The 17,359-nt window shown below is 33.4% G+C and overlaps 1 protein-coding gene across 28 annotated transcripts; it reads left to right on the top strand.

Moving 5' to 3' along the window:
- Positions 1 to 1,929: 1,929 nt before the first annotated feature.
- Positions 1,930 to 14,874, top strand: LOC114285675 (uncharacterized). 28 transcript variants are annotated; one of them, XM_082873782.1, is made up of 12 exons: positions 1,965 to 2,203; positions 3,498 to 3,636; positions 4,771 to 4,908; positions 5,111 to 5,191; positions 5,331 to 7,341; positions 7,430 to 7,505; positions 10,679 to 10,821; positions 11,174 to 11,920; positions 12,447 to 12,850; positions 13,546 to 13,647; positions 13,727 to 13,861; positions 14,553 to 14,874. In XM_082873782.1, exons 7-12 carry the CDS (start codon positions 10,725 to 10,727, stop codon positions 14,703 to 14,705), a joined length of 1,638 nt encoding a protein of 545 aa, XP_082729908.1. In that variant the 5' UTR covers positions 1,965 to 2,203; positions 3,498 to 3,636; positions 4,771 to 4,908; positions 5,111 to 5,191; positions 5,331 to 7,341; positions 7,430 to 7,505; positions 10,679 to 10,724; the 3' UTR covers positions 14,706 to 14,874. The 28 variants fall into 28 exon arrangements, with proteins under 28 accessions (XP_028084554.2, XP_082729908.1, XP_082729901.1 ...); XM_082873775.1 differs by having other exon boundaries at positions 5,331 to 7,505; XM_082873785.1 differs by lacking the exon at positions 7,430 to 7,505.
- Positions 14,875 to 17,359: the final 2,485 nt, after the last annotated feature.

A 17,359-nucleotide genomic window follows, 5' to 3' on the forward strand; every position in this document is an offset into this window, starting at 1 on the left:
CTTTACTATTAAGATTTAGTGAATATTTTACTATAATTTTTTTTTCTCTATCACTAACTGAACTCATCACGTCAGTACCATCATTTGGGCCAATTTTTTGATTTGTATTAATATTTATATATTAAAATTTTAATATTTTTATATAAATAATGATAATTTTTTAATTTTTTATGTAATTTTTTAACTTTATAATTTTTTTTAAGGTTGTCAAACCAGCCCTTGGTAAGGGTAATATAAAATACAATAATAGGAGAAATCCAAATGGGAAATGATGAGGAAGACAAAAGTGGAATAAAGTAAATTAGATGGAGTGCATGCCTATGTAAAATATTAAAAATGTTTCGTGTCCTCTTTTTCACCCATCCCTTTTAACCCTTTCTCTCTTTTATTGGTTATATATATATATATATATATATATTTTTTTTTTCCTTTCTTTCAATCACCATCCGCCACACGCTTGTGAAAATTATGGGGTGATAAATAGAAGGAGTCTCTATCATTGCTCATAAAATATATAGGTCTGTTTGCGTACAGCAACCAAAGAGAGTAAAGAATATGGGTTTACCCACGTTTCTTCGTTCCCTTTCCTTCGCAAACTCTTTTGTCCAGCGTCTCCCTAATCGTTGCCTCTCGGCACTTCAAAGCGGCGCTGCCACCATGTCGACACTCTCTCTCTCTCTATCTATTTCTCCATTGCTCTCTCCCTATATATATTATATATATATATATATATATATATATGTGTGATAAAAGACTGACACGTGCATCACCTCGTATAAAAAATATATATAAAAATATATTATTTTTTATTTTTCACAAAAAAAAATAATTTCTATCACAATATTATAAAAGTCAATAGTCAAACATTCATTAGGTAAAAATTTGACATGATATTTTAACAGATATTATAGCATCATATTAAATTTAGCCTGAATTCACAATGTATATGTGCTTTGTGTCTATTTTGCCAAATTTTAACAATAAATTGTAGGGTTGCTCTTTGCTTTTCTTTTCTCTTGAGGAATATGAAACAACAATGATATATCTTTTCTAAATCAAAGAGTTCTAATGAGTTATAATAACATGAAAAGTCAATAAAAAAAAAAACACAAAATACAAATATCACTATTACAATGGGACCCACATCTCATTAGAGCTATTAGAACTCCTTTAATAGAGTTTCAAAACATTTTTGAACATGGAATATAATTTTATTAAAATAAAGCAAACCACATACTATATAAAAATTAAAAACAATAAAATCGTAAAGGGCCACATAAATAATCAAACAACAAATGACAAACAATAAAAACAAAATTGTCAAAAAATGAATTATAATCTAAGAAAAATCACCAATTTACTCGTAGATACAGTTTGAAAAATTAAACCTACATCAAATTAAACAAGATTTATATTAACATCTGTCGTCGTTATCGACGTTGTCCCATCGCCGCTGTTCTAATAGCACCAAATGTATGCATTGTTATTTTGGTACTATTTATTTATTATTTTTTTTTGGATTGTCTTGCCAAATTTGTAATTTAATCATGTTGTCATTGGGAAATAAGAACCTAAGAAAAGTAAACATAATAAATTTATGAGCAATGTTATAGATGCAAAATAAGTTACTAAGTATGTGAATTTCACGTTGAGTATTCCGTAGAATATTTAATAATTTATTTGAGATCTTTAATATTTTTGTAAATTTATATTAAATGCGTGACCAAGGCCTTGTTAGGAAAGTAAAATTATAAATTGTCAAATAATTTATTCTACTCTTTTTTTTATGTCTTTATATAAAAAAATTAAAAATTATTTAAAAAATCATTTATCAAACGAACTTTAAATAGGGTTTTGTTGGTTTAAATAAAATATTAAATTTTCTAAAACATATATTTTTTTTACAATTTTAACCTATTTTGGGAAGTGTTTTTTTTTTTTTTTTAACTATTGATTTATTGATTACTTCTACCTTCCTCTTTATTTTTTCGTTCTTCTCTCTCTTTCTTATAAATTGAGTTCTTTAGGTGCGTTTGGGACATAAAACAGACCGTTCTCTCCTCCAATTCTTCTACCAAACGCCATTGCAACCACCCTAACCCCTCAAAATCCCCAATCTCTCAGAAACCCTTCTCTGATCTTGTTTCTCCAGCGTCCGATCCTCTCACCCGCTGGTTTCAACCGTCGATCGACCTCCAAAAAGGTTCGTCCTCTCGGGCCATAGTTTTTCATTCGTTTTCCGATAGATCATTCGCCTATTTTCATGTTCTCTTGTTGCATGACTCTCAATTTGCTTTCAATTAAGGTCTATTTCAATTAAATTTTGCTAATTTTTGAATTATTGTTGGTTGTGGATTGTGGATTGATTCTTGATTCTATGTGCATGTTCTAGTTTTTCTATTATTGTGTTTTAGAGCAGTCATCAGAAATAAAATAATAGAAAAATCGCAAAATTCCAAGTCAAACGGCGTCTTATTGGCGTTGGAATTGACTCCCATCGCTCGGTCAATTTATGATTTATTTATTTATTAATTTTTTGTGTTGTAATATATGCGTTTATATACGATGCTTGATCGCAATAATATATATTCATTTGGCTTGGAAATTCTGTTATTTATTTATTTATTTATTTTTGTCTTATATGGATTTGGACCGAGCCAACTCTAGAAAATAGTGATAAATTTGAGTTTAATTTGAGTTGGATGTCATAAAAAGTGTTTTTGGTATTATAGTTTAGTTTTAGTGGCCTAAGTATTTTAAAGACATGCCCTTGTTTGTTTTGTCCGTGTGTTTAGTGTTTAGACTTTTTTTTTCCGTTAATTATTAATATTTAGATAGCAATTTAGGTTGTTTTGCGTTAAAAATATCTCGCTTGTGTGGCCCCTATTGAGTGGGGGTCATCCATGTGAAATCATAACGTTCTAGCACGTGTGGCTGCTCAAGAATGGGTCTTCCTTCCATCTGAGGTTTTTTTTTGTATAATCAAGGGGGTGGTGGGTTTCAAACGTAGGGTTGTATGCTTTAATACCATTTTATCAACTGAATTTTTAAATGATTTTGTTAAGTCTTGTTTCCCCATCCCCGTAAGGGAAGAAAAGAAAATTTCTTTGTTATGGATGTGATTCTGTTGTTGTGTACGAGAATAATTGGTGCTTGGCTTCCATGGAAAATAGATGGTTTTGTTCTATATTCATGTGGAATTCAATAGTTCACATCCATCATTATGGTTGGTGCCATAAAAAAGAATGGAGTGCATTAGCAGACAGATGGTGTATGATCAGTTTTAATGTATCATAAAATGACATTAAGACAGCTGGACTGATGAATTGACATCAGTTGTTTCTTTGTTGTTGTTATTATTATTATGGTTGCCAATTCATTTATCAAAAAAAAAAAAAAAAAATTATTTTAGTTGCCATTTGCTTGCAATGGCCACATTCATAGTGATGGACTCATAGAAAATTTCTTATGTTAAGATGTAGCAACTCAATTTTCAGGTGCATCCAGATGTTCCTAGTTGATATTGTTGTATAGTTGAAGTACAACTTAAGTAACAGGTTCGAAACTATAATCAGTGGAAGAAATAGATACTGATAAAGCAGAATATTGCACCCTTTAATTCTCAAGGTTTTATATGTAAGTATGTTATAGTTGTTTTATGTTCCTTTTATCCCTCCCACGTCCTGCAATATTTATTTCATGCAAACGAAATTATGAAATTTTGGTTTCTTTGTTGATATTGTTTAAATCGATCATTTAATATATTTGCATGTAGTCACTGATTAATTATTGTTGCATTTGAAGTGTAAATTTTTATTTTAGGTTGCAATTATTGTTAGTGAAATTTAAAATTTGGAGAGGCAGAAAAATAATAATAATAATAATAATAACTTGGCATCTCTAATGAGGACTAGAATGGGGCTTGAGGAACCAAATTAGAGACAAGATTATGAGACAGAAATTTGAGGTACATGAATTTGTGCATAAGATGCATTCCTGCTCAAATTTAGAATTTTTTTTTTTTTTTAAATAATCTACTTATTTGGCTCATTTTCATTTTCATTTTCATTTTCATTTTCATTTTCATTTTCTTTTTCTTTTTCTTTTTCTTTTTCTTTTTCTTTTTCTTTTTCTTTTTATTTTGTTAAATAAATAAAACATTCTAAAGAAGAAGCACCAAAAACCTATTCAAAGGTTCCTACAAAGTTTAACATTTGAGTTAAGGACGGATTAACCATCCCCGAAATCAACTATACAAAATGGATGAAAATTTCCTTTTTAACCTCAAAATTGATTCTTCTTTATGTGCAATTTTTAAATTTTTTATAATTTTTTTCCATATTTATGCACTAGCTGCAACTTGCAACTAAGAAATTCTGATAAGAACCTGTATCTCCTTTACAAAAGGATGAACTCTGGTCTCATTAGCCTTTTTGATTAACAATACTAAAAGCACTTTGGAAAGTGTAAAGTGATTTTGGTTTGCAATCTTAGTATAATATCTTTAACAGCATAGCTTAAGTGACGGGGTATTTTTATTTTGGAGAATTGAAGAGTCATTCAAGCAAGCTTTATCTGCCTGGGTTCAATTTGCAGAAGATGCCAAAAATCTATGTTCTTGTTATGGTTCTGCGACATGTTTATAGCTGAACTAATTGAGGTTTATTCCCACCATGCTTGTTTTGCACCATCTTTTGAAGGGTGTTAGGAGGAAACATTTGGAGATAGCGATTTGCTTTTGTTGTCACTGATTTCCTTATCCTTGTGTAGGTTTAGTTGGTTTCCATTATGCAGGTGCAAGGATATTGATGGTATATCTCTCTTTTTTCTACATGTCACTTGTTTGAGACATGTTTGAACATTCATTGCCTTGAAGTTTAATAGACTGTGGGTTATCAGCGTGGACAGGTGAGTGAAACTTCTTAGATGGGTTCTCTCTCTCTCTCTCTCTCTCTCTCTCTCTCTCTCTCTCTCCTACACACACCAATTTGTTGGAGTACATATTTTCCTCTGAACAGGCTTCTCAAATTAATCTTTTCCAAGTAGTAAATACTTCTGCATGGAACCTGTTTCCCTTTTTTATCTTTGAATTTCTTCATTTACCTTCCAGGATCTAAAGCTCTTTTACAGAGCTTTTAAAATGATCTAAATCTCCAACTACGTAGCATTCAACTTTTTTTAGTGCTAACAGGTCGGTTGCTTATATGCATTTAATTATTTTCTGGTGAGGAATAGTCACTAGCCATTTGTAGGAGCCATATTTGGTATATAGCTAGTCAGCCTTTCATTCTTTTCAGTTTATCTGAATCATAAATGGTATTGCATTGCAGGCACCTTGGGTTTCTTTGAGCTACAGAAGAAGGATTCTCATTTTTGAATCCTGTGTTTTCGATCAAGATTTTTAACATATGAACAGGTTCAATTGTGTGCTAGAAATTGACTTTGCACCAGGAGAGCAAACTATAGTTCGTTTCTAGAGACTTCATTTTTCAATTTGCTGAAGTCTTATGTAGTTCCTTGTTCGCATTGAACATTGCAATGGCAATAGGACCATCTTACCTTGTGACATGCAGTTTGTTCTCAGGATCCTATGGCCTTAGTAGTCTATATGTGAAGGTGCATGTCACCGGGTGCTTTGAGCATTCGAGCTTGCAGTATTGAGATGATGAACTGAGGATATGGATTGTTACTGTGATTCATTTTATTGCAAAAGAAGCCATGGCTCACTGATGATTATTCTCATTTATATAATTATTCATTAGGACCATTCCTTTTGAATATGGTGGAAAAGTTTAACATCTTTTATCCAAAAGCTTATTGATGGCCTTCCCAAATTCATGGCAGTTGACTTCTTGGATACTTCTTTTTGATACTGCGGCCTGGGGGTGCATTTGAACTCTTGTTGCCATTTTGAAGTGGGGTTCAACAAAGAAATTGCTGATTAAATCTCTTGAATGAGATTATTGTAATTTATGTCGCTAGTTTTTGAATCGTATTGGTTAACGACTTTGTGTATTGTGCAATGCTCTTAAAAAACTGAAGTCAGTTACCCCCACAATGATGATAAACACCTCTTTGGTGTTTCATCATATGTAGCTGACAATTTTGGATCAATCATATAGCACAAATCAATGGAAAATTTAATCATGGTGTTGAGGTTTCAACAAGAGGAACAGTTTATTTTACTGGCAGGGAGAAAAGGGGGTTGGCATGTGAGTCAAAATTGCAACAGTTTATATCATTTAAGAAGATAATAAGTTGACAGCGTGGAGAAGAAAGATTGATCTTTACTTCTAACAGCTTTCCACTGGTATGCTGGAGTAAGGAAAATGAGCAAGATAGAATATCTGGTTTTCTTCAAATCTGGCGAATACAAATGGATCTTACCTATTGGAAATGGTTCCATGTGAAGTTTCTTATTGGTTTCAGGCAGGAGTGAAGACGTGTAAGAAACTTTCAAGTGGTTGAGCTAAATTTCTTCATTGACTTCATCCATCTCTTTGTATTGCCTAGTTTTCTGAACTCAATTGATTGTTGTCCCCTCCTCTTTAGTTGACCATTTGCCTTCAAAGTTTCTGTTTTCCGTCGAGGTTTCCACTTCATAAAGTTGCTTCAGGAATGCCTCAGGATTTGTGTTGCCAAGCACTCTCAAATTTTCTTGTAAATTGCTTCTGACAAGAAGCGAACTTCACCTAGAATGCCCATGTTATTGAATTGGGGATCTCCTGGAGGTGTGGATATTGTCTATAATCCTGAGGGGCAGGCGTGTTCAAGTGTTGTAGTTGATTTTGTAGCCTTTGATCTGTATATTTCACCAAGCAACCTTGTATATATAGCAACATCATATCTGAACGGGCAGCCTTAGTTGTTATTTACATAATAATTTTTACATTGTGTGCAAGTTTTTTTGGGCTTGGTGGATTACACTCTTGTGTTGAATGAGAGGGATTAAAATATTTGGTGATATGGTGTGGACATATTTCAATTTTTGCATCCCCTAGAATGTGGACGTGTTAGAAATAGCAGAAAGTTGCCATGAGTATTAGCTTTTCAAATTCTTTTCCAAGTTTGGTTTTAGCAGCACAACCTTCATCTAAGGTCCTTACCTTTTTTCCATTTCACTGGTGTCACAAAGTATCGCCTTCCCCTTCTGCCAGCATTGTTTTCAATAGTGGATCCTTCAGTTTAGGTCTTCATCCTTTTTGCTTCCATTTTTTCCTTCAGTTTCAGTGAGACAACAGCTGGGGCTATAATGCCTACTTCTGTCTCAGGGATAATATTTTTTCTGCAGTGCAGGCCAAATTAACATCGTGGTTCAATTTCCAGGGAGAAAATTCGGAGGTATTTTTCATAGAAGGCGTTTATGTAGTTTCTCATATCTTGATGACATTTTGTGTGCACTATGGTGCTCATTAGTCCCTTGGTTCAGCTATCAGGAAGAAAAAAGTTGTAGGCTTAGTCTGTACAGGTCCTTTATGGGATTTATGAACGGAGATAAATTTGAGGTATTAAATGTTTTGTTTTGTCCACTGTCATATGTTGTTTACATTCCCCAGGTCATATCTAGTCTCAATCTGTCTTCTTTATTATTATTATTATTATTATTATTTTGAAATTAAATAGTGGATGAAGGCTAGAAACTTTGATATACTGAGGTAGCTCAAAACTTTGCTTTTACATCGATAAACCTAGACACTTTCATAATCACTGCAATTTGTACTACCATTGCCAACACCACATCTTTCTCTATAATTGATAAGCATATAAATAATATTTGAAAATCGTACTTATTTTTTTAAGAAACTTAAATCAATTGTTATTGAGCTTTTGAACTGTATTATTGCAAAATTGTTACAGTGCCACCACCACCGTTCACCATAATTGCCATCTTTACTATTTTCACAGAACAATGAGTACACACTCCATGACTCTCTACCACTCACCTGTAGCCTGTTGCTGCCTCAGCCGCTGCCTCATCACCATCTTTAGTCTGCCCTAATCTATTGATGTTATTTTGACTCACTGTGAACAGATTCACCACTATTTAGTTATAGCCTCCATTTTTATCCCATTTCACTTTTGTGTGCCAACCATTCAAATCTGTTGTACTGTACGCACTATGCATGCTCCATCAGGTAGACTTTGAAGTGTTCTCATATGCTTGTAGCTCGTGCATATTTTTATATTAAGTGATCATATTTCTATCTTTTCACCAATTGTGAGAATATGGACTTATGTTCAAGTTCTTTGAGGACAATATACGAGTCACTACCGTCGAAACTGTAAAATGTGCTCAATATGTCAACGTGCCTCTGATTGGCATATTAGAGACAACATGTTTTGTGGTTCAAACTCATAGTTGACATTTTCAGAATGAGGAAGATACTCTGGCATCTAATGCTATTTTATGTCCCATGTTCTATTTTAATTGAATAAAAATTGTGATTATACTAATTTCTTTTTTCTTCTGATCAGACAATGATTTTCTAATACTGTGGACCCTTTACTAGGTCATGCTCCATTTCTCTTTCCTTAATTTGATTTTGTTTCATAATTATTTTTAGGAAAGCTTTGGAAGATAAGTCTACCATATCGATGAGTTCACTGGAACAGGATTAGATCCCTTGCAGTGGCCAGCAATAGTTAGATTTTCTAAACTTCATTTCAGAAAGCAAAGTAATGAGCATACATTAGAAACTTTGTAAGATGCACAGCATATTTGTTTAGTGATTTGGTAGATAGTAAGGAATTGATGTTGAGATCGAAAACAGGAATATGACTTCTTTACTGTTCTCTATGGCCTCTGCGTCGCAGTGACATGAGGTGTGTACATGTTCTCCATTGCCAAATACCTCTAGGTTATCAAATGAAAATCTCCTTGTTTTTGCCCCTACTTTGTTGGGCTGTGTATTTGATTGAACTACAAAAGACTTGTCATCTTATCATTGTGTCCAGCATCTCCATGCATCTACGTTGTCGTGTTCCTATGTTTGGCATAATCAAAGTTTTAAAAGGTGTTGCTGAGGCTTACCTCAAGGTGAGGTTAGAGCAAAATGCGTTCAGGCTTTGCTTTTTAGGCTACACTATTGTCAAACTTAATCTAATACATGGTTTAAACATAAAATGAGGAATCTCTTCTGTATTTATATTTCATGGGAAAAAACAAGTAAATAATTGCTGCACTTGGATTTAAAGGTTTGTTTTAGGTATTTTTTGAGGGGGAGTGAAAATGAGATTCAAGGATGACCCAAAACAAAAACAAAAACAAAAAAAAAGGAAAAATAAAAAGAAGCAAAGTTTAGACTAAAGTTAGAAGCTTAATAATTGAAGTTAAAAATGTCGATTTCACCTTCGATGAGGGCAAGTTTCCTTTTTTATAGTGAAATGTTCGATGCTTTGAGGAGGAAAGTATTTACACCTTTATATTTATTTCTACTATTTTAAACTATTTTATTTATTTATTAAATATAAAAATTCAAATTTTGAAATGCTTACATCTCAACGCCTTGAGGCTTACACCTTGTCTCATGAGGGGTAAAATGCACCATGTTATGCGTTCGCCTTTAAATACTTTGAGCATAATCAAAGCCTACTTAATTGGTTTGTCTTTTCCATTACAGCTAGTGATGCAAGATCTCTCTCCTCTTTTTTGATTTTAGTGTCAAACCAATGTGTTGCTTTAGGTCATGGTTTAACTAATCTCTGCCTGTTTATGACGGAAACTTAGCATTATTAGCACAAACTGTCTATTCCTTGGGAAGCCTTGGCATTCGAGAAAGATCTCAATCTTCATGTTCACAAAGGTTTTGGCTAAGGTATTTATGTTGGTGGTCTACCTATTAAAATTATACTATGTGTACTTAATTAGTTTATTTGTTTGTTTGTGATAATGTAAGCTCAAATTGTGTTTCTAGAAACTTGGCTCCTCATAACAATCAAACTAGCAATGCTAATTCTTTATGCAGCACAATTTTTTGTGATCATTGGATCCTTGAAGCTCTATTATCCCTTAGATTGCTACTTACAGAGCTAGTGGAGGTGGTAGAATTTAACTACCTTCACAATAAGGTTTCATCACCAGGTGATGCTGTTTTTGTATTAATAATTGATGGCACAGTAATTCCACCTTCCCTCTTGTTCTTTTGAGTGCATGTGTGGTGCGCACAATTGTGTGTGTGATTTGTGTGTCATTTTCCGTCACCCTTGATGTAGGGAGGTGTTTTAGTTGTCTTTAAAACTTTTTGCGTCTGGATCTGTAAAAGGTAGCACGCTGAAAATTAGAATGGTTTGTCAGCAATTTCAATCTGCAAACTTAAGTCTGATGGCTGAAATACTTCAACCGTTTGCAGTTTGCACCAATAGTTTGTTTGACAAGTTTCAACATTGTGATTTTGACATCAACAATCCTTTTGGGACTACTAGAATAATTATAAAAAAAAAAGGATAAAAATGTGAAAAAATTTGGTTGAAAAAAGGCTTAATATATCGAATAATGGTTATTCATGTGTTATTCAGTATTCTTTGGGGGGAAATTCTTCATTTTTCTGAAAGTATTGCACTGCAGTAAGCATTCCTCCTCTGAGGACCAATTGATAGAAATGTTTCATTTTTATCCTTGATTGAACATTTGCAACAATTGTGCTGCTGAACTCTAAGAAAAGTTTTCTCATACATGTAGGTGGTTTATATCCTGCACTTGATCCATCTCCTACTTTGAGTGAGCCATGGATCATAGACACTTTCCGAACTCATCCAGAATGGTGACAGACCGAGGTCATGATGGAAATCATTTAACTGGAGAACAGTCCTACATTCATATGGGTACTGGATCTTTAAACTTTTTCTGTTTTTGTTAAATGAGTTTAATATCTTTCTATAGAACATACAGGCAAGGCAATGTTGCCTGCATACAAACTATTGGACTCTCCCAGATTTTTGGGCATGATAATGAAACAAGGGGAAAAAAATAGAGGACTTCCATCTTAATTTGACCTTTTATTGGCTGTGAGCCCTTGTTTCTAGATTCAAATAGCAGTTTAAGTAATCCATTCTACCAAGGTCTGAATTTCCTAAAAGACAATTTAAAATTAAGTTGGACTACTATTTGGCATCTGTTTTTCATAAATTGATCCTTTTGGCACTAAAGTTGTTGCTCATGAATTTTATATTTCAGGAAGGACTGCTGCTCTGGAAAATGGTTCTTTGGTTTATCCAATTGACAATATATTAAGGGGTGGAGCACAATTTCCTTCTCAGTGGAATTCGGAAGCCAGAGCCATTCCGCATCCTTCTTCAAATTTCAGCACGGAAATACCACCTTTCCAACCAGCTTTTTCAGGCCCTTCTTATGTTCCCTTCCCGCAGTCGTCAGCTGCTGGAAACTTATATCTGGCCCCGCAGAATAATGCAGGTCATGCACATTCTAATTACTATGGCAGTTGCAATATTCATGAAAATGAGAGGGGTCTGCTAGATTCTGCAACTGGCAGTGTAAGGGGGCCATTTAAAAGAAAAGGTCCCGCAATTTCTGAAGCCTGTGAAAGAGGCAGCACAGGCAGATTCTATGGTGCAGGAAGTTCCTCTAGTTCTTCTGTGTTATCGCTGGAAAAACCACCACCTGATTATCAAAATGTTCCTTCTGGCCATATTGGCTTGCCTCATTATGGGGGTGGTAGCCTTTCAATTGCTGGTGAAGATCCAGTGAGGAATGTAAGAAGCCGATCTGGACTTGATTGGGAAGCCAATCCAATGAGAACTCATTCATCAAGCCATTCTTCTCATCCTTACCATTCAACAATCCATTCATCAAGCTACCGTGGAGCAGTAGGCATGACCAGTATGAATGCTACTGATGAAACCACTCCAGAGTGGAACTTTAATACTTTGCCTCCTTCAGCTCCTGGAAGGATTCGAACTGCAGGTTAGTATGAGCTAGAGTTGAAGGGGTTTAGTTTCTTTTTCTTAACTCAACTTAGATATGGTACGTATCTTTTACTGGGGGGATGAAAAGTTCGTTTACTTCAAATTCTACGTGAATGTCTTATTTTTGGGTCTGAAGAATTTATAACAATTGCAAATTTACTGTTTCTACCCCTTAAAATTCACATTAATGCTCTGTTTGGTTCATTGGAATGAGATGGAATGGTCATTCCTTAGGCTCTCCTATGGAATGATCATTTTCTTTATTGGTGAATGACAATTCCAATCACAATGCAATTTTTATTTTTTTTTAGTCAACCAAACATGGGAATGGATATTTTGATGGAATGACCATTCAATTCCACTTCATTCCAGGGAACCAAACACTGCCTTAAATTAAGATTCAAATCTTATAAATTAATTAGTTCTAGATAATCTCCCAAGAATATTAATCATTAGAGGACTGTATGTTATGTTTCCTTTGATTTATAAAATATTTCTAAGAGAGATGTTTGGCAAAGTTGCAGGTACCAATGGCTTGGGCCATGAGAGCAATCAGTTTCTTGAGAGAGGAAGTGGCACAGAGATTAGTGGCTGCCACCCTGGTTCTGTTTCAAGCAGAAATCTTGTTTCGTCTTTGCAGTACCTTCCTGCTCCGCCCATTCAGGGTACAAGGGAAGGCTATGCTAGTCATTCTCAAAGAGCAATTCCTTCATATAGAGCTGGTCCGAGCTACCCTCAGTTTGGACATGAAGTAGCTTCTACAGAAAATAGTCTGCAGTCACTCTCAGAAACTTACCCTTCCAGATATTCAAGACCTTCTGCTGGGGGATGGCATAATGGTCACAGGAATGGAAGGTCAAGGATTGCTATTGACAGATTCCAGTCAATTTCTAGTATTGTGGATTCCCATGACAGAATTGGATCTGAGGTGTGTGCAATTTTTAACCATTAATTTGCTTAAATGCTCTAGTTAACCCAGTTGATTTATGTGGTTGAAAGCTGAGAAGATCCTAACTTTCATGGGTCCCATTTTAGAGATTTTTAAGTTTGGAACTTATAGCAAGATCACTAATAATTCATACTTTATCATCTTGTTATTGAATTGCCCCTTGTGATCAGCCTAGAGGGCTGATTCAACAACTAACGGCTATCTTACAAGGATCTGGGTTATAACTGTTTTGAGTGTGTGATATGGTGAGCTTGGGGGGAGTGCAATCATGGCCTTGCCTTTCTAATGTAGAACACTGTAGGGGGAAGAGGAGAGGAGAAGAAGAAATTGGCCATAATGCTAACACAACAGCCACAACCTTAAAACACAATATTATTAATCCATGCTTCATAATACAATGCCAAAACCTAATGCTTTTACATTATTACATAGACTAAAATTCCTAATACAAAATAGGAACTACTCCTTAAAAATAAAAAACAAATATTGATAAGATATTAATTAAGCTATATAATTAAAAATAAAATAAGTAAATTTTTGGATTCTTGAACAAGGATGTAGGTACATGTACAGGAATGAATTCTTGGATCGTCCTTTGATATGGGCAACAGTTACTATGTATTTACCCCAAGTTATGATCAGCTAGTGACTTGAATTCATTTTTATCTTTGTAGGATTTCATGATGATGGATCCCTCGTCGTTGTATGCCAGTTCCGGGAATTTTTCCGATCAATATGGAGACATGAGGCTAGACATCGATGACATGAGTTATGAGGTGGATAAATTTAACTGTTAAAAAAGTCATTTTTGTAGTCTTCCCCAGCTATTACTAATGTGAAATTGGCTTTGGACAGGAACTTCTTGCTCTAGGGGAAAGGATAGGGAATGTCGACACTGGCTTGTCTGAAGATATGATTTCAAAGTGTTTGACAGAAACAAAGATCTGTTCAGATCTAAACCATGAAAAAGGAACCTGTTGTATCTGCCTTGTAAGTTATTATCGTATCTTGCCTCTCTGATGTGACCCAAAAAGGGTATAAGGTTTCATCTGTGATTGATATCCGAAAAATGAACATGTCTATGATTATCATAAGATGGAAAATGGTGTCTAAAGAAACTTGCATTTTAGGCATCTTCTTCAGAATGTTAGATATGACGAGAATCTTGCTATATCAGCTCTTGAAATGACCTGTTTTTAATGTAGTTTTGCGTATTTGCTTTTAAAATTGCGTCAGGATTGTAAAAATGCAGCAGCTGTTGATATGAGAAGTTGATGGAACTATTTTGATTAGACGAATAAAGTTTCAAATTACTGAATTAAGTTATTTCTTGGATATTTTTAGATGGAAAAATTCATATAGTAAGCATTATTTATTTTAGGATATTTCTTGTTGTAAACATGTGTTATTTAGTTTGTGCTTAATAGTAAACATTTGGACCTTTTGGAATTCCCAAATTCCACAGAAGGTCATTGGCACAATGACATGACCCATTTGAACCTGGTTGATCATAACCTGAATGAATGTAATGTAAGACATTTTGGAAAATTCTTCCATGGGATGTTGCTAAAATATTAGGCATGCACGAATATTACTAATAATCACAAATTTTCAGTTTTTTCTTCGTTTTAAAATTAAGCACAGCTAATGCGAGCATTTTGTTTGGTATTGTAATTGGCAGGAAGAGTATGCTGATGGGGAGGAAGTTGGAACTATGAAGAACTGTGGACATAACGATTTTCATGTCAGCTGCATCAGGAAATGGTTGTTGATGAAGAATTCCTGCCCTATTTGTAAGGCTCCTGCTCTTACTGATGGTTTGAAGGAGGAATAAAATGATAGATTTACTTTGGATGCTCGTCTTTTGTTTATTCTTGTATATACACATACATTTTATGGACACATTTCTTTAAATGGTAGGAGCTATGCACAATTATATATAGCAAAAACTTGTGTATATCATTCAATTTGCTTTCTTATAGCATTTAAAATTAGTTTCTTTATCTTGCCTTGTGATCATCTTTCGGGTTATTTGAGTTAATGGGGCCTAGGAAGGATAGATTGAGTACACACTAACCTTTTTGGTATTATTTGCACAAAATGGTTGCCCTCAAGTTTGAACTTAGGGTCTTAAGGTTAATAGGCCGAGTTTAATCATTGAACCAATATGAAGGGAAAAAAAATGGAAAAAAATTAAGTGAATGAATTAGACATTACTTTCTTCATTTTATTTTTTTTTTCTCTTCTTCTAATGAGCAGAATGTATAAATCTTATCAAGTATTTTAACATGTGCTTTGACGGCACATGTTAACAAAATCATTTCTTTTTTAGTTTTTGGATTATTTTGATAACATGTTTTAGTGAATGTGGAATTTATCATTTGTTTAGATCTCTTCTGTTTAATTGATTTTGTCTAGATCCTCATTGTTTTTCATAAAAAAAATAGAAGGGAATAAGGATCTCCTCGAGTGAATCCCTCATGTTCATGTTTAGTTTCATTTATTTGATAAGAAGCTTTTATTTTTACTTCTTTTTCTTCCTCACTTTTCACCATTTCTTTCTTTTTGATTTGATTCATTTTTTTTTTTTACCTAAAAATGAGTGGCAATATACTATGTAAATAGCAGACTTAAAAGTTATAAATAAATGAATATTCAAGATCCGAGTCATAAAATTTCTTATTTCCTATTAATAAGGCGTCGTTTGGGAATAAATTATTTTAGTAATTTTTTAGTTTTTTACAAAAAAAATATACAGAAAGAGAGTGATATAATAACTTATAACGACTTTTTAACTAAAATAATTACTCTCCAAACAAGGCCTAAGACTGTGGAAAAATTGCACTTCAAGTGTTTTTTTTTTTTAAGTTACAAATCAATTAATAATTAAAATTATCAGTTTTCTATGAATACATGTGTCAATGTCCTTACGTGACACTGCCATGTTATCACCGTTACATTCTTACAAGTTAGTTGACACGATCTTGCAACACATGGGCCGACGACGGAATCTAAACATATCTAAGCTGTTGGAGACACATCCAGCTGCTACAGATGTGATCAATATCACAAATTTTTATAAAAATGTTATGAATTCAACCTTATCAATTTATAATTTATCCTGAATATATTTGGATAATGAAAATTAAATTAATAAAATATGAGGTTCACAAGTAAAATAAATTGAATTATTGATTTTCAGATAAATTCTGAATTCATAAATTTAAGTTTGTAATATTAAAATTTTTATCGTACGGTATAAATTTAAAATTAGCTAACGAGGATTACAATCACAATGGATTTGGCCCATAAAGTTACTTTTTTGAGTAACTTTTCTGAATACACCAAATTTTTTGGCATTTAATATCTTCACCAATGTTTGAAGCCACAAAGAACTAAAGTAACAAACATGGTTGATCTTTTTTTTTTAAAAAAAAAGAAAAAAGAAAAAAAGGAGAGTAAATTACAATTGTAAATACATCAATTGAGATTTGCTTAAAATATGAATTGTTTCTTTTGATTTGAAAAATTACAAATATTTTCCTGTCAAAATTTTTTATTTAACAGAATTAATTGAAATAGTGAAATTTCTAACTGTTCACCTATACAATAATAAAATTATCTGAATTATTAATTGAAATAAAATTTTAACATTATTAAAAACTGTTAATTAACTTGATGATTTATTAATAAAATGACCTATTTGTTATAAAATTAAAAATCTTAGGAGGCATAATGTAATTTCTAGGACCACAATGGATAATTTATAATTTAAGTAAACCTCAGGGTATGTTTGTAATTTAACCCCCCCCCCCAAAAAAAAAGAAGCAATTATGTATATGTGGAATGAAAGGGCTTGAAAACTCCATGCCCATACCCAGGAACGAAATCAGAATTTCATTATCAAAAGAGTTAAAAGAAAAATAATTTTTTTCACTATATACACAAAACACACATGTATGTGTAATATGATATATATAAATATTATACACATAAAAAAAATTTAAATATCATAGAAGTAATTTCTAATCAGATGGAGAAATTTTTTTGGTGTAAAATAAAAAGAGAATTCAAAATGAAAGAAGAATGATATATATATCACTACTAGAAATATCACTTTTTGCGTTTATTTTTTTGCGACGGATGGTTTAGTGGTCGCAAAAAATAACTTTTTACATTAAAAAAAAAGAAGACCCGCGTTGTTAAAAAACCATCTCCCCTTTTTCACTTACTTCCCAAATCTCTCTGTATGAACTCTCTCTCTCTCAAAATCTCTCTCGCTCGACTCTCTTTTGACTCTCCACCCTCTCTCGCTCGAATCTGACTGGCCACAGTCGAAGCTCTTCATATGCATCGCCATTCTCACACTCTTCGGAGCTTCCAAAGCAAATTAATCAACCACAACACATTGTAGCGATCTTCTTCTTCTTCATCTCTCTCTCTTTCTTCAATCGCCGGAGCTTCCACGGCTGCTTATTCTGCTGTCGG

This window comes from Camellia sinensis, chromosome 1 (assembly GCF_055761805.1).
Source record: "Camellia sinensis isolate YWXY chromosome 1, ASM5576180v1, whole genome shotgun sequence".
In the NCBI taxonomy this organism is placed as follows: Eukaryota; Viridiplantae; Streptophyta; class Magnoliopsida; order Ericales; family Theaceae; genus Camellia; species Camellia sinensis.